The sequence below is a fragment of the Erpetoichthys calabaricus genome, chromosome 9, assembly GCF_900747795.2.
Source record: "Erpetoichthys calabaricus chromosome 9, fErpCal1.3, whole genome shotgun sequence".
In the NCBI taxonomy this organism is placed as follows: Eukaryota; Metazoa; Chordata; class Cladistia; order Polypteriformes; family Polypteridae; genus Erpetoichthys; species Erpetoichthys calabaricus.
In genome coordinates, this window is record NC_041402.2 from 106,634,145 (window position 1) to 106,661,680 (window position 27,536).

Sequence of the window (27,536 nt, forward strand, 5' to 3'; positions counted from 1 at the left end):
TATCTTCACGTTGCTATATTTTGTGCAGCTGCTTCCTGAAACGACATGCTGCACCGTGCTTCGCATACTTAAAAGCTCGAAGGGCACGTATTGATTTTTGATTGAAAAACAAACTCTGTCTCTCTCTATCTCTCTCTCTCTCTCTTTGTCTGCTCCTGACGGAGGGGGTGTGAGCTGCCGCCTTCAACAGCTTTGTGCCACGGTGCTTCGCCCTATTGATTTGTTTGCTTTTCTCTATCTCTGTGACTTTATATGCTCCTGACGGGCACTCCTTTGAAGAGGAAGATATGTTTGCATTCTTTTAATTGTGAGACGGAACTGTCATCTCTGTCTTGTCATGGAGCACAGTTTAAACTTTTGAAAAAGAGACAAATGTTTGTTTGCAGTGTTTGAATAATGTTCCTGTCTCTCTACAACCTCCTGTGTTTCTGCGCAAATCTGTGACCCAAGCATGACAATATAAAAATAACCATATAAACATATGGTTTCTACTTCGCAGATTTTCTTATTTCGCGGGTGGCTCTGGAGCGCAACCCCCGCGATGGAGGAGGGATTACTGTACTTGTAGACTTTCATTCTAAAATATAGGGAAAAGCCAAGCAAAATGACACCTTTTATTGGCTAACAATATGCAAGCTTTCGAGGCAACTCAGGCCCCTTCTTCAGGCAAGATGTAATCAGAAGAAGGGGCCTGAGTTGCCTCGAAAGCTTGCATATTGTAATCTTTTTAGTTAGCCAATTAAAGGTGTCATTTTGCTTGGCTTTTCTCTACATTCATTATGGCTAACACGGTACAACACCCTAGTACTACATTCTAAAATATCAAATACTCAGTGGTGTTGAGACTAGACCATTGACTAGGCCAATCAAAAACAATAACCTTTTTTATTTTTTAACCACTAAAAAGCTTTGGCCTTGGTCTTACCTGTTTTGCTAAAGGTTAATCTTAAAAGAGCTTCACATTTTTGCAGACTGGGACAAACAAATCTACTATATAATAAAACACTCTGGTCTAAGTGTCCAGGCCCTTTGCGGAATCAGATTTTCTTTGGTATGATTTGCTTTGGTGACACTATGAAAAAGGAAGTGCAAAAGTAGCATTCAAAGATGGCAAGTATAAAATCAGAGAGGTGAGAAAGATGCGAAAAATAATGACAGTCTGAGAAACATGCTTTACGGGAACACACCCAAGAGAGGAAGCACTGGTGAAGAGAAGTTTGCACACGCAAATACAAAGAAAAGAGCTGAAGAAGCACAAAGGACAAGATATTGTAATTTTTTTAAAATGATCCTATTATCTGTCTTTGACAGGTACAGTGGCCAGCAGTATATATTAGGACTGCAGTAATCGATTATTTAAGTGATCGAGTATTCTATTTAGTGCTGGGCAGTATGACCAAAATTCTGTATCACAGTATTTTTCAAAATTATACCGCTTTCACGGTATTGGACTGTATTTTTTCCCCATGCATGAGTGGATGTTAACCACATTTTCCACTGCAATTACTGGCTAAGATTAACCTATTCCACTGTCATGAGAATTGTACATTGTACAAAAAAACATTTTAATGTGCACACAAGTATTAATACAGGTTTGGATGGCCCCATAAAGTGATAGTTTTCAAGAGGGTGGCACTAATGAAGAGAAGGAATCACACTGCATGACAGATGCAGTCAAAATATAGAGCCTTTTTATTGAATAAACTTTGCAAACAACTTAAACTAAAATTTTCACAACATATTTTCAACCATCCAAAGAGGCATTTAGACTTAGTAAAATATAAAGAGGTGCTTGTCAAAAGTTTTATTGCACTGAACATGTCTTAGAAAAGGAATAGTAAATATTTTTTGTAAACCAACTACACTTTCTGTTAATGTTAACAATCTCTGTCCACTGACACGTTAAAGTGACTTTTTAAACAACTTTACCATCATTAAACTGCATAATATTTAAACTAATAAATAATAACAGTAAAATAAATAATAGTGCAACATCCAGTAATAATACTGTTACTTTCAAGACTTCAAGAACAGGTGCATTACACAGTATTCACCAAATTAAAATAAAATAAAACAAGTACAACTTGGTGATGACATCTTTACCAGCTGAACCATCATTAAGGCAAACTGCATTAATATGGACCTTGCTTCAAGCTAAGCTATATACATAAATAATAAAACTGCAACTTGCATTAATAATGCTATTTGTGGTATAGCCCTAAGGAAGTGAAGAAAAAAAAAAACTATATGTTGAGAATAAAGTCAACATATTGACTTTATTCTCAACATTTCCACTTTAATCTCGACGCTTATGTCGAGATTAAAGTCGACATTTCCACTTTATTCTCATAGTTTATTTTGTCATTAAAGTAGAATGTCATAAACTAAACTTCATCCTAAATCAATGTTTAATTTACTAGATTTTCTCAAACCCCATCATAAGTTAATGTAGTACATTAAATGCTTTGTGTTAAGTGTTCCCCGACCTAGTTGTTTATCGCTATGTACTTCTTAAACTGACTTCCTTTTGCACTAAGAGGAGGTGCAGGCAGTGATCGCCGCACGGAATACATTCACTTCATGATATTCCTGCTCTCTGAAAATGTAGAATGCTAAGATAAATTTTCATGATGAAATGCATTAAAACAGGTATTAAACATGCACGGTAGTGCTGCTCCATCGCAGTAAGGGGTTCCAAGGTGTATGTTCAGTGTAGAGAACTTTATGGCAGGTGTGACAAGGCTCCAAAAAACTGGATGTATGAATGGGTATCGCAGAGGTTTAACTTAAATATTGTGTAAATATTGGGTTTGTGATGTGGTGGTAGGAGACACGAACACAGAATTCAATGGATGTTCTTCTGAGCAGGCTTTCTTTATTGCATGCATGCGGTCTCTGTCTGACGTACCAAACCCCCAGTTCCTTCCTTTCTTTCCATTTTCTTTCTCCAAATAACCAATCACCACATGATAAACGTCTTTGTGAAATTAAAACTAGTTATAAACTTAGACCACGGAGTGTTCAGAACTTTAAAAAAATCTTCGTTATACATGTTTAATTATGCTATCCATTCAGCGTTGCATCCATCCCAGCAAGCATTGTGTGCAAGGCAGAAGCAAATCCTGAACAGGGCACCAGCACATCACAGGTTGAATACGAGCAATACATACACTAGCAGGGTCAATATAGCATAACAAAACCCCACATTCTACATGACTTTGAAAAAAAACTGAAGCACACCAAGTAAACCCACCAGAAAAACATGCAAATTCAAGGCAGGGAACACCCGGGACCCCCTTGCTGCAAGGCAGCAAGTACACCCTCCATGCCACTGTGCCCCCACATGATTAATACATGCTTTAATGCATTTCATCATGAAAATATGAAGTATTTATCTTAGCATTCTAAATGTTCAGGGAGCAGGAATATCATGAAATGAATGTATTCTGTGTGGTGATTGCTGCCTGCGCCTCCTCTTAGTGCAAGAGGAAGTCAGTTTAAGAAGCACGTAGTGATTAATATGGCTCGGGGAACACTTAACACAAAACATTTAATGTGCTACATAACTTATGACGGGGTTTGAGAAAATCTAGTAAATTAAATATTCATTTTAAGTTGAAGTTTAGGTTACGATGTTCTACTTTAATGACAAATTACGAGATTAAAGTCAACATATCGACTTTAATCTCGACATAAACTGCGAGAATAAAGTAGAAATGTGGAGAATATTCTTCTAATCTTTATAACTATAAATATCAACGTAACAATAGGCTATATGGCAATAACTTGTGGGGAAATTTGAAATTAAGATTAAAACTGTCTCATTACCAGTTAAGACTATAACTAAGACTATAAACTCAGAATCAATGTCTCCATGATGGGACAGTTAACTTTGTGAGCTGGAATGTTAAAGGCCTGAATCACGAATTAAAGAGAAAGAAAGTATGCTCTCACCTAACAGGCTTAAACGCTAAAATAGTATTTTTACAGGAGACCCACTTACTAAGCAAGGATCAGTCCAGACTACAAAAAGACTGGACTGGCCAAATGTTCCATTCTAGCTTTACAAAGAAAACTAGAGGTGTGGGAATTCTCATACACAGAACAGTCCCATTTGTAGCATCAGATGTAGTATCGGACCCTGAAGGGAAATATGTGATGGTCATGGGCAACTTATTTAACAGTAAAATGATTTTGATAAATGTTTATGCACTCAATGTCGATGATAAGGAATTCATGCAAAATCTATTTGCATCCATTCCCAATGTGAACACTCATAAAATTATAATGGCTGGGGACTTTAATTGTGTTTTAAATCCACTCTTAGATAGGACTCCTATGACGGGGGGACGACATCTAATACTGCAAAGACAATTACTCAGTTTGTAACTGACCACAACTTATCAGACCCCTGGAGGTTTCTTAACCACAAACTCAAGAACATATTCGTTCTACTCACCAGTGCATCATAGCTACTCAAGAATTGATTATTTTTTTTATAGATAATAATTTCTTGCCTACAATTATATCGTGCAAATACGACAATTGTTATCTCCGACCATGCCCCTCTAGTCTTGAAGCTAAAATCATTAAGCCCCTCACACTCACCTCACAGATGGCGTCTTAACCCTCTTCTATTGGCAGACGAGAACTGCACAGAATTAACAGTAATCCCTCCTCCATCGCGGGGGTTGCGTTCCAGAGCCACCCGCGAAATAAGAAAATCCGCGAAGTAGAAACCATATGCTTATATGGTTATTTTTATATTGTCATGCTTGGGTCACAGATTTGCGCAGAAACACAGGAGGTTGTAGAGAGACAGGAACGTTATTCAAACACTGCAAACAAACATTTGTCTCTTTTTCAAAAGTTTAAACTGTGCTCCATGACAAGACAGGGATGACAGTTCAGTCTCACAATTAAAAGAATGCAAACATATCTTCCTCTTCAAAGGAGTGCGCGTCAGGAGCAGAGCATATCAGAGAGACAGAGAAAAGCAAACAAATCAATAGGGCTGTTTGGCTTTTAAGTATGTGAAGCACCCGCGGCACAAAGCTGTTGAAGGCGGCAGCTCACACCCCCTCCATCAGGAGCAGAGAAAGAGAGAGAGAGATAGAGAGAGACAGAGTTTGTTTTTCAATCAAAAATCAATACGTGCCCTTCGAGCTTTTAAGTATGCGAAGCACCATGTCGCTGCACAGAAGGTAGCAACGTGAAGATAATCTTTCAGCATTTTTAGACGAGCGTCCGTATCATCTAGGTGTGCAAACAGCCCCCCTGCTCAATCCCCCTACGTCAGGACCAGAGAAAGTCAGCGCAAGAGAGAGAGAAAAGTAAGTTGGGTAGCTTCTCAGCCATCTGCCAATAGCGTCCCTTGTATGAAATCAACTGGGCAAACCAACTGAGGAAGCATGTACCAGAAATTAAAAGACCCATTGTCCGCAGAAATCCGCGAACCAGCAAAAAATCCGCGATATATATTTAAATATGCTTACATATAAAATCCGCGATGGAGTGAAGCCGCGAAAGGTGAAGCGTGATATAGCGAGGGATTACTGTATATCCAAACAAATCAGCTTCTTCCTACAGACAAACACACCCTCAGAGGTTTCTGCAGGAACACTCTGGGAAACTCTAAAGGCCTTCTTAAGAGGACAGATTATCTCATATCTGTTCCACAGAAATAAATCAAAAGGGGATGGCGGCGCGGCAGTAGCACGCAGCGGCCGCTCCGGAGCCAAAACGGTGCTACGTTGTTTACGTTTTATGTGTAACGTGTTTATTTTACTCTATGTATGGATATCGTCGCGACTGGTGTCCGTACATACAACCGCCAGACACTCTTCTACCTAAACAAACCGGTTAACGACATCCATGATGAGCTGCGGGAAACGCTACGCGACCTCGGCTTGCTGCGCGAACCAGGCCTCGAAGCCTCGGCGTTGCCTGATGCCGGCGGCCGGAGAAGGAAGCGGTGCGCGAGGAAGCGGAAGCGCGGAAAGCGGGCGGGAGTCTGTGCTAGGCTAAAAACAAACCCTAGCCGGCCGGCTCTCCCGTCCATCCTCCTATCCAACGTCTGCTCCCTGGACAATAAACTGGACTACATCCGACTCCAGCAGGCTACACAGCGTGAGGTTAGAGACTGCTGTGTCTTTGTTTTCACGGAGACATGGCTCAGCGACAGAGTACCGGACGCCGCTATTCAGCTAGATGGGCTAGCCTCGTTTCGCGCCGACAGAAATGCAGCTCTGTGCGGTAAGACTCGCGGTGGCGGCTTGTGTGTTTACATCAACGCGAAATGGTGCAAGAACTCTGTGCTAGTTTCTAGTTATTGCTCATCGCTGGTGGAGTTTGTGACTGTTAGATGCAGACCTTTTTATTTACCACGGGAATTCACCACCATTTTCATTATCGGAGTGTACATTCCACCTGGCGCTAATGCTAAGGAAGCGCTATGGGAACTGTATACAAAGATCAGTGAACTGCAAAATACACACCCGGATGGACTGTTTATTGTTGCTGGAGATTTCAACCATGCAAATCTCAAGTCAGTGCTTCCTAGATTCCATCAATATGTGGACTTTGCAACGAGAGGGGAAAACACGCTGGATCTTGTTTACACAAACATCCCCGGCGCATATCGGGCTGAGCCCCGCCCCCACCTCGGCTACTCAGACCACATCTCTGTTATGCTAATTCCGGCATACAGACCACTTGTCAGGCGTTCAAAACCGGTTCTGAAGCAGGTGAAAACCTGGCCAGCAGGAGCCATCTCTGCTCTTCAGGACTGTTTCGAGAGCACTGACTGGAACATGTTTAGGGAGGCTGCAACTTACGGCGACTTCACTGACTTGGAGGAGTACACTTCATCAGTGACCAGCTACATCAGTAAGTGCACCGATGACGTCACTGTCTCCAAGAACATCATCTCACGACCCAACCAGAAACCGTGGATTACTGCGGAAGTGCGTGCACTTCTGAGGACCCGAGACTCTGCCTTCAAAGCGGGAGACAAAGTGGCCCTTAGAAGAGCAAGGGCCAAACTCTCTCAGGCCATCAGAGAGGCGAAGCGCGCACACGCCCAGAGAATCCACAATCACTTCATAGACAGCGGCGACACACGGCGCATGTGGCAGGGTTTACAAGCCATCACACACTACAGGACGACATCACCTGCCTGTGACGGTGACGGCTCCCTCCCAGATGCGCTGAACAACTTCTACGCTCGGTTCGACAGGCAGAACGATGTGGCGGCGAGGAAGACCACCCCTCCTCTGAACGACCAGGTGCTGTGTCTCACTACAGCGGATGTGAGGAAAACTCTACGCAGAGTCAACCCACGTAAAGCTGCTGGACCAGACAACATCCCAGGCAGAGTGCTCAGAGAATGTGCAGAACAGCTGGCAGATGTTCTTACCGACATCTTCAACATCTCTCTGAGCAGCGCCGTCGTTCCCACGTGCTTCAAGGCCACCACCATCGTACCCGTGCCCAAGAAGTCTTCTGTGTCCTGTCTCAATGACTACCGTCCTGTTGCACTTACACCCACCATCATGAAGTGCTTCGAGCGGCTCGTCATGAGACACATCAAGACCCTGCTGCCCCCCTCACTGGACCCACTGCAATTTGCGTACCGTCCTAACCGCTCAACGGACGACGCCATCTCCACTGCACTCCATCTTGCCCTCACACACTTGGACAAGAAGGACACATACGTTCGAATGCTGTACATAGATTTCAGCTCAGCATTCAACACGATCATCCCCCAACAACTGATCGGGAAGCTGAGCCTGTTGGGCCTGAACACCTCCCTCTGCAACTGGATCCTGGACTTTCTGACCGGAAGGCCTCAGTCAGTACGGATCGGGAACTGCACCTCCAGCACCACCACACTGAGCACAGGTGCCCCACAAGGCTGTGTGCTCAGTCCCCTGCTGTTCACACTGCTGACTCACGACTGTGTAGCAACACACAGTTCAAATCACATCATTAAGTTCGCTGATGACACAACCGTGGTGGGTCTCATTAGCAAGAACGACGAGTCAGCGTACAGAGAGGAAGTGCAGGGGCTAACGGACTGGTGTAAAGACAACAACCTCTCTCTGAATGTTGACAAGACAAAGGAGATGATTGTTGACTTTAGGAGGACACGAGGCGACCATTCTCCGCTGAGCATCAACGGCTCCTCTGTGGAGATCGTCGACAGCACCAAATTCCTGGGTGTCCACCTGGAGAAGGACCTCAGCTGGTCCCTCAACACCAGCTCCCTACACAAGAAAGCCCAACAGCGTCTCTTCTTTCTGAGAAGACTGAGAAAGGCCCAGCTCCCACCACCGATCCTGACCACCTTCTATAGAGGAACTATCGAGAGCATCCTGAGCGGCTGCATCACTGTCTGGTTTGGGAATTGTGCCATATCGGACCGTAAGACCCTACAGCGGATAGTGAGGACAGCAGAGAAGATCATCGGGGTCTCTCTCCCCTCTATTGAAGACATCTACACCACACGCTGCATCCGCAAAGCCACCAGCATTGTGGCTGATCGGACACATCCCTCTCACACACACTTTACCCTCCTGCCATCTGGAAAAAGGTACCGAAGCATTCGGGCACACACATCCAGACTGTGCAACAGCTTTTTTCCACAAGCCATCCGTCTCCTCAACAAAAAGGGACTGGACTGATAAACACACACACACGCATGCACACACACACACACACACAAACATTATCACTTAGCTTAACTCAACTACCTCAAAACATTGAGATTGGACTGACTAATCAACACAAGCGCAAACACACTGACCTACACTACCAAACTATCGTATACACCAACCTGTCAATGCTTTTTTTGCACAATATCCATTACTGGACAACTTTTTGCACTAACTTCTTTACTTCCTAATTATTGCTGCTACACTAAGGAATGTTTACTGTTTCTCCACTACCTCAACTCATCACAACAACACCTTATTATTATGTTACGTTTGTGTTTTTGTCACACTGTCACTTTGTTGCTTTTGTTTGCACATTTCTTAGTTAGCTAGTTTAGTTTTTTCTGTTAATTTATGTTGTAATTTATGTTGCATGTAGCACCTTGGTCCTGGAGGAACGTTGTTTCGTTTCACTGTGTACTAACTGTATATGGTTGAAGTGACAATAAAGCCTACTTGAACTTGAACTTGAACTTGAACTTGAAATTAGAAACCTAGAAAGCATCAGAGCTGAGAAGCGAAATTACTAGAATAGATGAAGAACAAGCCAAGCGTCCAAGTGAAGCTCTTCATAGGAAAAGGCAGGGTCTGCATACAGAACTCAACATCTTGACAACTAAAGAAAGTGAACAACTTATTTATAAGTCAAGACATCATTACTATGAACACGGAGAAAAAGCTAATAAGCTTTTAGCTCAACAAATTCACAAACAAGAAATTCGCAATGCAATCCCAGTAATCACCAACACGAATGGAGAAGAAATCACTGACCATAAAAATATAATGCACACATTTAGAGATTATTATAAATCCTTATATTCCACTGAGTTCAAAGAAGACAACACACAATCTAATGCATTTCTGAATACATCACAGATACCACAAATAGATGCTTTAAGTGCTGAGGAACTGGATAAACCTCTGATCCTATCAGAATTACTAGAAGCTATAAAGTCACTTCAAAACGGGAAATCAGCAGGCCCTGGTGGTTACCCCGTAGAATTTTATAAGAAATTTTCCACTCCGCTAGCTTCCCTCTTATTGGCAACACTTACAGAAGCTAGAGGCAATCAAATTCTACCTCAAACGTTTCGTCAAGCATTAATCACCGTCTTTCCTAAACAAAATTAGGACTTGTTACAATGTGCATCATACAGACCAATTTCACTCCTGAATAATGATGTTAAGATACTCTCAAAAATTATAGCTAGAAGGATGGAGAAAGTGCTACCCTCGGTAATATCACAGGATCAAACTGGATTTATTAAAGGCCGACACTTATCTTCCAATCTCTGACGCCTGTTTAATGTAATATATTCACCAACAAAGTCATACACCCCAGAGATATTACTATCATTAGACACAGAAAAAGCATTTGATATGATTGAATGGAATTACCTTTTCACTGCATTGGAGAAATTTGGGTTTGGCCCAAATATTTGTGCATGGATCAAACTACTGTATACCAATCCAGAAGCTTCAGTTTGTATTAACAACATTTGTTCAGACTACTTTAAGTTAGAACGTGGCACCAGACAAGGATGCCCCTTGTCACCACTGCTGTTTGCAATCGCCATTGAACCACTGGCGGCTCACTGTTGAAATTCTTATCAGATAAAGGGGATTATCAGAGAAGGGCTGGAATAGAAAATTTCTCTATATGTAGATGATATGGTTTTATATATATCAGACCCAGAAAACAATGTGCCCGCAGTTTTAACAGCACTCACAGAATTTCAAAAGATATCTGGTCTCAGAATTAATCTGAATAAAAGTATACTCTTTCCAGTGAATTCACAAGCATATAATATTAGATTGGACACCCTACCTTTTACCATAGCAGATCAGTTTAAATACCTTGGGGTAAATATCACAAGTAAACATAAAGCTCTTTATCAACAAAATTTTGCCACCTGTATGGAAAAAATTAAGCAAGACTTGCATAGATGGTCAACCCTTCATCTCACTCTAGCCAGAAGAATTAACAATTTTAAGATGAATATCCTTCCTAAACTTCTCTTTTTATTTCAAAACATTCCAATATATATCAATAAATCATTTTTTAAGCAATTAGATTCAACTATAACCTCATTTATTTGGAACTCAAAACACTCACGTATCCAAAGAGCGACCCTACAAAGACCTCAGGCAGAAGGTGGCATGGCTTTACCTAATTTTCAGTTTTATTACTGGGCAGCAAACATACAAGCCATAAAAACCTGGACACAAAAAAATGAACATACACAGGCTTGGCCCGTAATAGAAGTAAAATCCTGTAGTACTTCTTTATACTACCTGCTCTGCGCTCCAATAAATGCAAGTTATCGCAAATATACTAATAACCCAATTGTGCTTAACTCACTCAGAATATGGAACCAACTTAGAAAGCATTTTAAGAAGGAAAATCTTTTATCTGTGGCACCTCTGCAAGAGAACCACCTCTTTCAACCCTTGCAAACATATCCAGTTTTTAATAACTAGAAAAGATTTGGGATTAAATTGCTCAAATATCTTTATATAGACAATATCTTTGCATCCTTTGAACAATTACATTCCAAACTCAACCTCCCAGCTACACATTTCTTTCACTATCTTCAAATTAGAAACTTTGTTAAACAGAAACTGCCCGATTTTCCTCATCTCGTATCCTCCACCATGCTGGAAAAAATACTGCTCAATTTCGAGGAATTAGACACCATTTCCGCATTATATAAAATCTTATTAGAGTCCAGAGGACACTAATAAGATCCAAGAGGACATTGGGAAAAAGATCTCTTAATCAATATATCAAAAAAGGAGTGGAAGGTAGCATTGCAGAGAATTCACTCGCGCTCCATATGCGCAAAGCATAGAATTATTCAACTTAAAATTATATATCGAGCTCATCTGTCTCGCTTAAAACTGTCCAAAATGTTTCCAGGGCAAGATCCAACCTGCGAACGCTGCAACCAAGCTCCTGCCTCACTGGGTCACATGTTTTGGGCCTGCACCAAATTAACATCATTTTGGACCAAAATTTTTAAGTGCCTTTCAGACAGCCTTGGTGTCACAATCCCTCCTAACCCATTAACAGCTGTGTTCGGTGTTCTTCCAGACGGACTTGTACTGGAGAAGGACAAGCAAACAGTGATTGCATTCACTACACTTTTGGCACGCAGACTTATTTTGTTAAATTGGAAAAATCCTAACTCTTCTCTGATAAGCCAGTGGGGAAACCGATGTTTTATATTATTTGATAATTGGAAAAAATCAAATTCTCAGTTAGAGGATCTGTACAGAATTTTTTCAAAACCTGGCAGGACCTAATCAATAATATTTTAGAATAAGAAGAAATAATTATTTCCGCATTTCTTTCCCTTCTCCATTTTTATTTACCTATATATATTTTTTCCTTTTTTTTTGTTTATTTTTGCCCTATTAAAAAGCTCTAAGCAATTCTCCTTTGTCCATGCTGTCCTTCTCAATGGTGGGGTTTGATTTGTCTTTAATTCTTTTTTGTATAAATTGATCTATTTGTATGGAATGATTACAATAAATAAATAAAATTTTTAAAAAAATGTGGGGAATAAAGTCAACATGTTGACTTTATTCTCGTCATAAGCATCAAGATTAAAGTGGAAATGTCGAGAATAAATTCAACATGTCGTCACACTTTATTTTACAGTACCCAGGTACATTACACAGTACTGGAAAAAAATAAAACAAGTACAACTTGGCTTGCAGTATTATCCAATAGTATAGAAACAGTATTCACACATTTGAACATAATGGTCCACCTTCCGACCTTTTAAAACCAAGGTATCTCCAGACAACAGACACGGCTCCTTTTTTTTGGCAAAAGTTCTTCTGTGTCATTATGTTCAAATTTATCATCTGCTATAGCTTCAGTTTCAGTATGTTCTCTGTCCATTTTCACCGTACAATACCTCCACTAACGCATGTACTCAGTCGCATGCGTATTTAGCGGTGCAGCAGTGAAAAAGGTACCCCCTTAAACAGTTTCCCGTTGCGCCATGTTCTGAACATTGTTTAGGCTATTTAAACCGGTGTTACAGTATAAGAAAAATCCATTTCATAACAAAAATAAAAAACGTTTTTTGGTATGAACCGGTATACCGCCCAGCACTAATTCTATTCTACCCATTATTCCATCAACTGAATACAATAGAAGTATCTGTCAAAACTAAACCCATTTAGTGCATTTAAGTGCCATATTACATTCTAGGTTTTAAAGAAATAATATATCAATTACAAAGTACCTTAAATAAAGTATACATACAGCCTAAAACTAAGGCATTAATCAATGTATACATAGAGGCTAAAACTAAGGCATTAATCAATAATAATAATATATAAAAACCTATCCACAGCACAGGCAAAATGTAAGCCTTTACTGTCTTCTTGGAAGGCTTTCTGATATTTGTAGGAGGTAAAAAAAAAAAAAAGAGGTCTGGCAGGATCGTATCCCTTGGTTGAGGTATACGGTATATGGTGTGTGTTTGTGTGTGTAAGCCTTTAAAAAGAATATGTGGTAAACAGATAAATATAGGATATACAAAGCATCAATTAAAATACAGTAAACCAGAGTCAAATATTAAACACAAAACAAGAAGAAAGCCCTAAAAATAAATAACATCATTTGTGATATATCAAACACACAAATTATCCTGATTATCTGGATAAAGAGGTAAACTGAAAGAAGGGTCAGAATGTTAGGGCAAGTTAAACGTCTTACTGAAAAAATTAGTTTTTAAGTTGTCTGTTTTTACCTGCATTATTATCAATCTTTAATTTAATATTTTTTTTTTTTTGTATCAGTATGCTGCTGCTGCAGTATGTGAATTTCCCCTTGGGATTAATAAAGTATCTATCTATCTATCTATCTTTTTTAAAACAATGAATACAGTCAACTGTTTAAAATTAATTTAAAGAGGTCATTCCAAAGTCTGGGCGCTACACAGCCAATGGTTCTGTCACCCATAGAGTGCAGGTTAGTCTAGGGCACAACAAGATTTCCAGAATCACTGGACCTTAATTGGCCGAACAGGAGCATAGTGATGGAGAAGGTCACTAATGTAGTCTGGTGCAAGGCTATTTAAAGATTTGTAGGTTAATAACAGAATTTTATATTCAATCCTGTAATGCACAGGGAGCAAGTAAAGCAAAGCAGGATGAATGTGATGTGCTCGCTTTAAGTAAGACATTGGCCTCACAAAGTTGATCAATCAGTGCAAATTAGGTGGTCACAGGCTACAGTGCATGGCATCAGCTTCCATGGTTCATTCTGACCACGAAATAGAGAAAGAAAAGTTGAAACACATCCAGAGAAAAAAAACAGCCACACTCTTTCAAGCCAAAGAATTTTTTTTTTTCAGCCACACCCAAAAGTACAGATTACAGTGTTCACATGTTCATGAAAATGCAGTCTTGCATAAACATAAATTAAAGAGAATACTTCCACGAAAAATCAAGGTTATTTCTCAACCAAGACGAATTTAAGACATCCTGACCTTGTTTAAATGGTATTGCATTACTTTATTTCATCACTCTTACATTATAATACAATTTGAATTTTGACAACATGTACAACTGTGTTTCATGTATCAAGATCTGAGAATAACAATATATAAACTGTGATTTATTTTAATTTTATATTTGCAAAATGTTTAGACTATAAGCAAGTGATCCATTTTGGCCATCTTTATAGTATAGAAGCTTATGGTTATAGTATGGGTACAAAATAAACAGCTGCAACAGCCAGAATAAGCAGGTTTGGAAAATGAATGAATAAATGGATATTTTCATCACAATGTTTAATTAATACATAAATCACTACCATAACCAGCCACTATTATCCTGGAGAAAGAGAAACTTGAAAAAGTAAACAGGAGAAAAAAGGCGCTAATTCTACAATCCTTGGTTTATTTTAATGAATACATTTAATTTTTAATATTCAACAAGCTTTTTTCAGTTTTTTAAATGTCTACGTTTTTAATATCCAAACATTACAACAACAAGCTGTACTGCACACACATGCAATTAAAATTACCAAAGGACCGAAAAAGACAGATAGAATCATTTAATTCTGACTGGAAAGGGAAGACAAAAAAAAGGAAAATCCTTACTAACCTACAGCTGAAAGTGCAACTGTTGGTTTCCTTGTATCCCTAGAAAAGTAAACCAAGAGGAAGATGTAATTCAAAAATCAGAAAACAAACAGCTTTCTAATAGTAATTTAATCAGAATACAACAAACTCAACAAAAAACATTTCTTAAAAAAATATACATTAATTAAAAAGTTGAAAATATATTCTGATCTCTAAAAAACATTCCATTCTAACCTTGTATCCCAAACATAGATGTAGGTGTCTACAGAGCTAGTAACCAGAAGCTCAGGCTCAAACCATGACCAATCAAGATCACTGTAAAGAACAGAGAACATTACATGCAAATTGGAACCATGATATAATTTGGTATAAAACATCACATTTACAATACATTTCATTTTCTTAGCTGATTATTTGATCCAAAATAACTTAGAAATGACAAGTCAATAAGGACACTCCTTGGAGTAAGTAGGTTAGTGACAAAAACTGAATTGGTAATCTTATGGTGTGCAGTATAACTCCTTAATTCAGTACCAAGATCCACCCAATAAAACAGATACCTTATGACTCTTGTGTGTCCTTGTAGAGATGTATGGATTTCACCTGCACCATCATGCCACTTATAAATATCAACTCTCTGGTTACTCTGGAAAACAAATTAGGATAAACTTGCAAAAAATTAAGTACACAGAGGATTGAAACAGCCTGTATGTGTACAAATGTATATGACATTTTTAAAGACTTACTAAAGCATACTGTCTTCAATTCATTTAGGTGCTATCCTCTTATCAAATCTTCAAAAGTGACACCAAAACCATAAAAGAGAATTTTCAAATAAAAATCCAAGTTGTGCACAACAAAGTGAAAATATCCTTAAAATAAACTGTTGGTTTTCAGGCATTACATGAGACAAAGAAGAAAATTGCAGGTACCAGTGGTTTAAATGTGAAAGTTTATTATAAAAAGCTTCATACCTCTGGTATAACTGTACATAATAAGCCTGTACTAGAAGCAACTAGAATGATTACTTTCATAAAAATCAAATGATATTCAAAACCAATTTTTAAGCAGCTGTAGAAATCAGTCAAATATTACTTTCTTGTTATAGTTTCTTTAAAAAATAAGTCATAAACCTAAAATCTCCTATCTTCTTAAAGTTTTCAAGTTATAAAGATTAAGCAGGTGTTTGAGTATTTCTGTCTGCAAGTCTCAATATCCAGCTTCAGAAGGCACACTACTGCAGGCTAAATAAACAGGTTATTATTTTTTAGTAAAAACTGTAAAAATTATATACTATATTTTATATGAATATAATTAAGCAAATATATGTAAATGAGTTAACTATGGCAGCAAAAATATGTGAGACAAAATACTATGTGAAAAGTACTATATACAATAAAAAAAAAAAGATTACAAGCAAGACTGGGTTGTAAACAGGTCAACACAAAATCAAAATTTGCTGTCTAGCTCTACCAATTTCAAGCAATCTAACCCATGCACATGTTTTTCTTTTAATAATCCACAATGCCAGCATTATAGTTGAAGCTTGCTGTTAAAAAAAAACAGTGTGTTGAAAGACACAAGGCTGATAAAAAGCTGTTTTAAAAAATATAGTGCTACTAGAAATTTATGACATATTTTTCCTCTCCCTTTACTGAGTCTACAATCCCCTCTAGTTCCGTTTTCAGTCTTTAGGTGGAACTTAAAATAGCTATCTGTCCAACAGCCAATCAAATCTAGATTCTCCTTTCTTACTAACTGTAAGCACTGATTGCACACTAGGTAGCATTGAACAACATCAAGAGTTAAAATAGTGGCAATGTGCCCAGTGATACTCTACTAGCAAGAAAGTAAACAGTGTACTCAGCAAAGCATTTATAAACATGAGGTACAGATATAGAGCACCACAATTTAATGGTCATGAAAAACATTAACATAATACTTTGTAAATGAAACATAACATGAGGACAAGTGTCACTCACAATATTGTGTTCAAATGCCATAAAAACAAAGCCATTACTTTCTATACATATAAAATATATGGTTAAGTTTAACAGACATTCCCCAGGCTTATCCAGGTTAGCCCATTACCCCGAAATGTTATTCTTCTATTCTCCTGGGCATCCATTTGATGAGACCAATTCTTTTCATATCATTTGACACCACCACAAGTTATGCCTTCTTTGGCTACCCCCTTGGCCTCATTCCCTACACCTCCATCTTTGTGCACCTCTCCACCAAATCGTCCCCTACCTTTCAGTCCACATGCCCAATTACCCTATGGTTTTAATCTTCAGTGCATGTGTAAATACAATATATTTTAACAGTTTCAAACCACATACAGAGTTGCACTAAGCAATGTATGGACAAGATGAGACCATCTGGCCATCCATCCATCCATTTTCCAACCCGCTGAATCCGAACACAGGGTCACGGGGGTCCGCCGGAGCCAATCCCAGCCAACACAGGGCACAAGGCAGGAAACAATCCTGGGCAGGGTGCCAACCCACCGCAGGACACACACAAACACACCCACACACCAAGCACACACTAGGGCCAATTTAGAATCGCCAATCCACCTAACCTGCATGTCTTTGGACTGTGGGAGGAAACCGGAGCGCCCGGAGGAAACCCACGCAGACACGGGGAGAACATGCAAACTCCACGCAGGGAGGACCCGGGAAGCGAACCCGGGTCCCCAGGTCTCTCAACTGCGAGGCAGCAGTGCTACCCACTGCGCCACCGTTCCGCCCCCATCTGGCCAACATAGCTATAATTTCCTTTGCACTTAATCTAAGAAGAATATAATTAATTTTCAGATCCCAAAGTTGCAGTATTAATTAAACTTTTTGAGAAATGAATCCATCTGTTTGTCATTCTGTTTGTGAAAACACTTCTCACTGTTTCTGTAAAATGTATATTCTTCATCAGCTTTTATCTTTACCCCAGCTGTTTGATGAAGAAGTCTTTGTAAGCAGATGTTGGCATCAATTCAAATTACCTGATAATGTTAAACATTTCAAACAGGCTTCCTCTTAAATACAGCTTGCTTAAACTAGAAAGATTCTACTCATTCCTCACAGCTCACCATTATACAGTCGTATACCTCTTCTTTGGACTTTATAGTGCTTATATATCCTACTAGCAGTGCCCCGCGGCTGTATTAGTGAAAAAGGTCTTTGAGGAGGGCCTTGCCTGGCTCCCCACTCCTGACGTCATGCTTCTCCCTCCCTTCTGCCCGCAGCTTCTGTCTCAGGTTAGTGCAAATATATCGCTCCTGCAAACAAGCTATGATTCTTAGTGCGATGAGAAAAGTCGCAAAATCAATCGGAATGTTCAAGCAAATTATAGAAAAAAAACAGATGTAAATACACTATGTCGTTCTCTTGTTCGCTAGCTAAGCGGAGGTAAGGAACATGCCCCGAGGCTGGCACATTATTGAGGAGGGCCCTAACTCCTTCCCCTGGGCATGCTGCAGGTGTCTCAGATACTGCAAGCGATACATAGCGCAATGAGAGAAGTGGCAAAATCATCAGAATGTTTAAGCAAATTATAGAAAAAAACCCGATCTAAAACCATTAAGTAGTTCTCTCATGAAAAGCGGACAGACATACAGACAGATATATATTTTGAGAGAGAGAGATTGGTAACACTGATCCACAAAACATTATAAGCCAACATCCTATTAGTTTTTCTGTACACTAGCTAGGGATTACAACCCAAAAGTCTTCTAGGACTGCCAAGTAATTATAATAAACAATCTAGTTCCTGTCAGTGTGCAACTATTTTCCATTGTTTTTCTTTCCATGTGGCAGATTTAATATTTATACATTACTTTACAATAAACTTTATCTGCCACATACAATGGAGTACTTTACTCCTTGACCAGCTTTCCAGTATTACTGAATAACAAATCATATAATGACATTGTGTTCTATGAAACTTTTTTTTCCTTTTTTTTGTTTAAAGATATGACATTATTTTGTGTTAGAAAAAGTTAGAAACATTATGCTTGAGGGATCCCGTAAATATGAAAGTGAAAAAGAACTACAAAGAAATAAAATAAAACAAATAGATACATCAAGAAAAGTATACAATAAATATCCAGAGTTTGGATATAACACCATGAACTGATGGTTCAATCAGGAAGTGGAAGCAATATTACACTACTATGAAAAAAACATTATTCAAAAATCAATGCACCAAGAAGAAAGAAACTTTTGAGAGAAGCTACAGAGAGGTCAACCTTCACTTTAAAGGATCTACAGAGTTCAGTAGCTATGAACAAAGTATAGGTAGTCCTGTATATCATTCCAAGACCTCCACATAACATTGTCTAGCAGGGCAAAACCATGGCACAAAAAGAACCATGTCAAAGAATTCCTGATCAAGCTGCCACGTGGAAAAAGGTTTTCTGGCCAAATGACAGTAATAGAGAATTTGTGTGTCACAAATTTAGCACTGCCCACAACTCTATAAACACCATATTAACAATGCAGTATATTGGTAGCATAATGCTGTAGGGCTGCTTTTCATCTGCAAGGAATGGGCATCTTCTAAAAACAGAAGGAAGAAAGGATGGTAGAAAATATAAACAAGTACTGAAAGAGAATATGTTTGTCTGCTAAAAAACGGACTCTTGGTTGAAGAATTTTCTTTCAGCCGGACAATGAACACAAAGAAAAGTCAAACATACTCTTTGATGAAAAGAAAGAAAAGGTGAGTGCGCTAGCAAAAACCAGTCAAATCCCTGATCTCAAACAGTTTAAATAAAGAAGTAACATATTTAAGGAACAGCACATTCTCTCACATAGATATATAGATATATATATATATATATATATATATATATATATATATTAAAAAAAAATCCTGTCCTGGAAAGCAAAAAGCAAGTCTACGATACGTGATTCTTCTCGGGAGACATTTTAAAGACCCGCGAGACCAAAGACACACCCTAATTACAATCTATCAAATAGGACAATAGGCAGCAAAACATTCAGTCTTGTGAAAGATTTGAGCACACACAGATCCAGCGCTCTCAGCGCATATAAAGCGTATAAGGTACGTTATAAATTAAATGTTGACATCTAAGCGAAGAAGAAAGCAGTGCGGAGAAAAGAGACTCAAATGCATTGGACAGAAAAAAGAGCAAAAAAGAATAATATTTTGTCATCATTTAAATCAGTTGGAATCCCAGTCAATTTTACTGAATCAGCCCGCAATCTAGGAGTTATCTTGGACTCTAGCATGTCATTTAAAGCGCATATTACAAAGTTGTCCAAAACATGTTTCTTCCATCTTAAAAATGTTAGGAAATTAAGGCGCTTTTTAAATAAACAGGATTCTGAGAAACTAATTCATGCATTTATCTCTAGTAGGATTGACTACTGCAATGCGGTGTTGACTGGATGTTCAACTGTTCTTTATACAGCCTCCAGTTAATCCAAAATGCGGCTGCAAGAATTATTACAAGAACAAGAAAATACGAACACATAACTCCAGTTCTTAAATCCTTACACTGGCTCCCGGTTAAGTTTAGGGCAGATTTTAAAATCCTTCTTTTAACATATAAAGCATTAAATGGTCGAGGTTCAGCTTACTTCTCTGAACTTATGACTTACAAACCTGAGCGCACATTAAGATCTCAAGATGCCGGTCTGCTTATGATTCCAAGGATTAATAAAATAACAGTGGGAGGTCGAGCTTTTAGTTACAGGGCCCCTAAACTGTGGAATGGTCTGCCTGCTACTATAAGAGATGCCCCTTCGGTCTCAGCTTTTAAATCCCGGCTGAAGACTCACTACTTCAGTTTAGAATATCCTGACTAGAGCTGCTGATTAACTGTACAGACTGCATCTCTGTTGTTAGTCATTAGCACTTAAACATAAGTAACATGACAGTTATAATTGTATACTAACCCTCACTTATTCTGTTTTTCTTCTCGGTACTCAAATGTGGCACTTGGTGCCATGGCCCACCTGCCAAGTTGTATTGCCTGCCTAAGGAAAAGTCATCCCAGATGGAGGATCGCAGGAATCGTGGGAAAGAGGGGTCCTTTCATTGGATTGGCTGGCCCAGCACTGTTTCAGCCGTGGAATGGCCAAATGGGGGAGGCAGCTTGAAAGATGAGGTCTCCAGGACTCTACACAAATCCAAATCTTATTATGGGATATATCATCTACTGTTAAATTCTGCTCTGTACTTCTACAATTTATATGTTTTATTTCTTACTTTATTGAGAAATTGTTCTGTTCTGTGTAATGCATTGTATTGTATTGACCCCCTTCTTTTGACACCCACTGCACGCCCAACCTACCTGGAAAGGGGTCTCTCTTTGAACTGCCTTTCCCAAGGTTTCTTCCATTTTTTTCCCTACAAGGTTTTTTGGGAGTTTTTCCTTGTCTTCTTAGAGAGTCAAGGCTGGGGGGCTGTCAAGAGGCAGGGCCTGTTAAAGCCCATTGCGGCACTTCCTGTGTGATTTTGGGCTATACAAAAATAAACTGTATTGTATTGTATTGTAATAATCGAGGTGGAAATTCAGAAAATAAGGAAAGTAATTATCAGCCCGGAACAAGTGGAATTGAAAAAAAGCACGTCCAATCCGGCTCAGAATTAAATGACAGTGAGTAAAAGACAAAGTAGAACTTCATAAAGACGTTTAGAAACGTTAGTGCTAAACACATGCAAAGCAGGTTAGAGACTATGAAACCAGGGAAATTAGAAAGGCTCAAAAAAAAAAAAAAAAACGTTGGTGCTATACACATGTGGAGAAAGTTAAAGGATATGAAAGTAGGAAAATTAGAAAATATAAACAAGTAAAGATCGCAGTAGCGCAAACAAACAAACTGCCTCATTTAACTATGCACCAGTCTAACTTTGGTTTTGCACAATAATTACTACACTATTGCACCTTAACAGTTAATTCTACTTTATTCACATAATTTTACTTATTCATTATGTTCTACTATACTGTTATCTTTCAATCTATGACTTTATGTTAATCTAATTGATATTCTTCTAACTTTGCACAGTTTTTGATAAGCGGATCAGGATGCATTTCACTGCGTGTTGTCCTGTATAACTATGCATGTGACAAATAAAGAATCTTGAGAATTTCAAAAACGGAGTTTACCACACATGCATTTATTGGTTACTTTGTTAATGTGTATATATATATATTTATGTCTGCTTATTTAAAAACCTAAATTTACCCCAGGAGTCAAAAATGTTCTGTCTAGCCCTTGTACAAAAACCTAGACAAAAGCTGGGGTATCACCTTGGTAACCTCATGTACTTTTGGAACTGTGAGAGGAAAATAGCACAACTTTATAGACAGGAGTCCAATGCAGAACTCTACTTACTTTTTTACTTTGTAAAAAAAAAAATTATTAACTGCTGATGATGTAGATCATTTTGTCTATGCTGAAATTCCAAACAGAGAAACCTATCCTGACCTCATTAAAAAGATTCAGCATACTGGGACTCATAAGATTACAAATATTGCTTTACAGAAGTTCTGAAATAAAAGTGAAACTAATGAAATAGCAACAATTCAAAGAAAAAAGAATCTTAAAAGTGTGTATCCAGAAAACCAAATATGGGGGTTGGCGAGTGAAGCGAGCAGGGGGCAAAGCCCCCTAGTATCTATACTAATAAAAGTCAAAGCCCTCACTGACTGACTCACTGACTGACTGACTCACTCATCACTAATTCTCCAACTTCCCGTGTAGGTAGAAGGCTGAAATTTGGCAGGCTCATTCCTTACAGCTTACTTACAAAAGTTAGGCAGGTTTCATTTCGAAATTCTACGCGTAATGGTCATAACTGGAACCTGTTTTTTGTCCATATACTCTAATGGAGGAGGCAGAGTCACGTATCGCGTCATCACGTATTACGGCTCCTACGTAATCACATGAACTGAAAACAAGGAAGAGATTTACAGCACGAGTCAAACGTGGGAACGAAGGTAAATGACGTTAATTGTTGAATGTCTTTTAATACTGTGTAATTGTTGAGTGTCTTTTAATACTGTGTAAGCATACATACTAACAGATGTGCAATTAAACGTGTGCATTTACGGGGTGATTTCTCAGGCTTAAAGCTCGAAGTGATCACTCGAGTGAAGGCAGCTTCACAAAAAAACAGATCCTTAACAAACTGTTATTGGTATATTTTCCCTCAATTTTAAAAGGTTTTCTTTTCTTCTTAATAAAAATTTAAAAGCAGTACTTCGCCGGTGCGAACAGCGGGGATTTCAGCGACTGACGCATACAGACATATTCATGAGTGCAGGTACTTCAGAAAGAAAGCACCGTGTAAACCTAAAGTTTAAATTAAGTTCATAGACCTACAAAAGGTTGCCATTGATTTGAGGCAAGATTGCTTTTCTCCTGTACAACTATACGTTGCATTCTCAAGAGTGTGCATGCACAGCTTGGTCATATTACAACCGGAGTGCTGAACTGACAACGTGGTATACAAACAGAACTATAGCAATTGTAATAAACAAACAAAAAAACAGCGGACAACCCGTGGCTTAAATAAAAAGGCTGCTTCCGTTGGCGAAGCAATGAAAAAGGAAGACCTTATATGGCGTTCGTTTATAAAACAGCGGAGAGGCTGTATGAAGTCAGCTTCACAAAAAAACAGATCCTTAACAAATTGTTATTGGGATATTTTCCCTCAATTTAAAAAGGTTTTCTTTTCTTCTTAATAAAAATTTAAAAGCAGTACTTCGCCGGTGCGAAGCACGTGGATTTGAGCGACTGACGCATACAGACATATTCATGAGTGCAAGTAGTTCGGAAAGAAAGCACCGTGTAAACCTAAAGTTTAAATTAAGTTCATAGACCTACAAAAGGTTGCCATTGATTTGAGGCAAGATTGCTTTTCTCCTGTACAACTATACGTTGCATTCTTAACAGTAAGCTTGCACAGCTTGGTCATATTACAACCGGAGTGCTGAACTGACAACGTGGTATACAAACAGAACTATAGCAATCGTAATAAACGAACAAAAAAAAAAAGCGAAGAACCCTTGGATTTAATAAAAAGGCTCCTTCCTTGGCGAAGCAAGGAAAAAGGAAGACCTTATATGGCGTTCCTTTATAAAACAGCGGAAAAGCTGTGTTAAGGCTGCTTCACAAAAAAACAGATCCTTAACAAATTGTTATTGGGATATTTTCCCTCAATTTAAAAAGCTTTTCAACTTAATAAAAATTTAAAAGCAGTACTTCGCGGGAATTTAGATATAGATATCTATATATATATATTATATATAAATATATAGATATATAGATATATATAAATATATATATATATATATATATATATATAGATGTATATAGAGATATAGATATATACAGATATACATATACAGATATAGATATAGATATATATAGATATATATGTATGTATGTCTATATATATATATATATATATATATATATATATATATATATATATATATGTAGGCTTATAAGTACTGCCTTACTTCTCTTTAAGAAAGAAGATGTAATGATACTTGATTTAAACGATTCCATGTCTTGGTGGGTTTGCATAGCTTATTATCAATATCTTTACACCTGTTTTTAAGACTTATTGACTGAAACGGGCTTTCATGAAAAAAGTTAGGGCATTGCTACAGGATACACCCTCCACAAGTTAAGGAAGTAAAAATAAAAGTATATATTTCTGTTTTATTTAAACCTTTTAAGTTCATATGCATAGCCTCATTTTGCTGTTTTAGTTTTTTTTTTTTTTTTCAGTAATATTTAATCTCCTTAAAGAAAAAGAACATATCCATTTTACTTTTTTTGTATCTCTTTAGTAATATTTTAGTGTAAAAGGATAACCAGTATTTAAACCTTTTATGTTACTTTATAAATTTATTTTACACAATGTTGAAAACTTAATAAGAAAACTACATATTTTGGCAGCTGCTGCTTTCATTTTCAATGACATGAAAAAAGCTCTCCAAGAGAAAACGTCAATGAAGAAGAAACAGTTTGCACTATCTAAAAAGGAGAAACCCTCATTTATAAAGGTTTGCTGCAGATGACTTAACTGTAAATAAATTAATAGTTCCTATGTGTATAATACATATTTATCTATTTTACTTATGCCTTTATTCCAGCAACTTGCAACATCTGAGGTACAATTTGTTACATTACTTTTGTTTTTTGCAGCACAGGCAGGTGAAGTGACTTCCTCAGGGTCACACAGTGGTGTCAGTACCAGGATTTGAACTGACAAGCTCCGGGTTTGCTGAAATATTACTGAAGAAAGAAAAAAAACGAAAACGGGCAAATAGGGCTATGCATACAGATGTCCATCCATCCATTATCCAACCCGCTATATCCTAAATACAGGAACCAATCCCTGCCAACACAGGGCACAAAGCCGGAAACAAACCCCGGGTAAGGTGCCAGCCCACCGCAGGGCGCACACACCCACACACACGGGACAATTTACAATCGCCAATGCACCTAACCTGTATGTCTTTGGACTGTGGGAGGAAACCGGAGTACCCGGAGGAAACCCAGACAGACACGGGGAGAACATTCAAACTCCACGCAGGGAAGTGAACCCAGGTCTCCTACCTGGCACCTTTCACTGCGCCACCATGCCGCCCGCATACAAACTTAAAAGGTTTAAATACAACAGAAATATATACCTTTATTTTTACTTCCTTAACTTGTGGAGGGTGTATCCTGTAGCAAAGCCCTAAGTTTTTTCATGAAATAAGCCTTAAAAACAGGTGTAAAGCTAAACTTGCAGCACCACTATTCAATTACACTTGCCTAACGCCTCTCCTAAGGGGACATACTGTGGGATCTAGGCATCAGTCAAAGCACCAATCACAGGCCCGATTAGAAAGCGGGAAGCTGTGATTTGTCGTCTCCCTCCCATGTAACAATCACAGCCCGTGTTACAACGCACTATGTATGTATGTATATATGTATATATGAAGAGGATGCATGGATGGATGGATGTATGTATATGTGTGTGTTTATGTATATGTATGTCTATATATATGTTGATATGTGTATATATATATATATATATATATATATATATATATATACAGTGATCCCTCGCTATATCGCGCTTCGCCTTTCGCGGCTTCACTCCATCGCGGATTTTATATGTAAGCATATTTAAATATATATCGCGGATTTTTCGCTGCTTCGCGGGTTTCTGCGGACAATAGGTCTTTTAATTTCTTGTACATGCTTCCTCAGTTGGTTTGCCCAGTTGATTTCATACAAGGGACGCTATTGGCAGATGGCTGAGAAGCTATCCAGCTTACTTTCTCTCTCTCTCTCTCTCGCGCTGACGTAGGGGGGTGTGAGCAGGGGGGCTGTGTGCAGCTGCTTCCTGAAGGACAGGCTGCACGGAGCTTCGCATACTTAAAAGCTCAAAGGGCACGTATTGATTTTTTTTATCTGTCTCTCGCTATCTCTCTCTCTCTCTCTCTCTCTCTCTCTCTCTCTCTCTTCCTGCTCCTGACAGAGGGGGTGTGAGCTGCCGCCTTCAACAGCTTTGTACCGGCGGTGCTTCGCATACTTAAAAGCCAAAAAGCCGTATTGATTTTTTTTTTGACTGCTTGCTTTGCACTCCTTTGAAAAGGAAGATATGTTTGCATTCTTTTAATTGTGAGACAGAACTGTCATCTCTGTCTTGTCATGGAGCACAGTTTAAACTTTTGAAAAAGAGACAAATGTTTGTTTGCAGTGTTTGAATAACGTTCCTGTCTCTCTACAACCTCCTGTGTTTCTGCGCAAATCTGTGACCCAAGCATGACATTCTAAAAATAACCATATAAACATATGGTTTCTACTTCGCGGATTTTCCTATTTCGCGGGTGGCTCTGGAACGCAACCCCCGCGATGGAGGAGGGATTACTGTATATGTATATATATGTTGATATGTGAATATATATATATATATATATATGTATATATATGTATATGTAGATATGTGTATATATGTATATGTATATATATATGTTTACATAACTTCTTTAACACACTACTTCTCCGCTGCGAAGCGCGGGTATTTTGATATATATATATATATATATATATATATATATATATATATATATGTGAATGTATGTATGTATGTATATATGTATGTCTATATATATATATATATATATATATATATATATATATATATATATATATATATATATGTGCATATGTATATGTGCATATGTATATATATATGTGTATATATATATATTTATATGTATATATATGTATATATATATATATATATATATATATATATATATATATATATATATATACATATGTATATATATATATGTAGATGTGTAAATTTGTATATGTATATATATATGTATATGTGGATGTGTATATGTATATATATATATATATATATATATATATATATGTATATGTAGATATGTGTATATGTAGTTATGTATATATATGTATATGTACATATATATGTTTACATAACCTCTTTAACACACTACTTCTCCGCTGCGAAGCGCGGGTATTTTGCTAGTCTATACTAATAAAAGGCAAAGCCCTCACTGACTGACTGACTGACTGACTAATCACTAATTCTCCAACTTCCCGTGTAGGTGGAAGGCTGAAATTTGGCAGGCTCATTCCTTACAGCTTACTTACAAAAGCTAGGCAGGAATCATTTCGAAATTCTACGCATAATGGTAATA

The 27,536-nt window shown here is 38.1% G+C and overlaps 1 protein-coding gene across 2 annotated transcripts in view; it reads right to left on the reverse strand.

Moving 5' to 3' along the window:
- wdr59 (WD repeat domain 59) overlaps positions 1-27,536 on the reverse strand; it is a 250,263-nt gene that overhangs the window by 201,360 nt on the left and 21,367 nt on the right. For both annotated transcript variants that reach the window (XM_028810052.2, XM_028810051.2), the window contains exons 4-6: positions 15,382-15,467; positions 15,056-15,136; positions 14,844-14,881 (exon numbers count right to left, since the gene is read on the reverse strand). In XM_028810052.2, the coding sequence (XP_028665885.1) occupies positions 14,844-14,881; positions 15,056-15,136; positions 15,382-15,467 (205 nt within the window). The remainder of the gene's footprint in view (positions 1-14,843; positions 14,882-15,055; positions 15,137-15,381; positions 15,468-27,536) is intronic.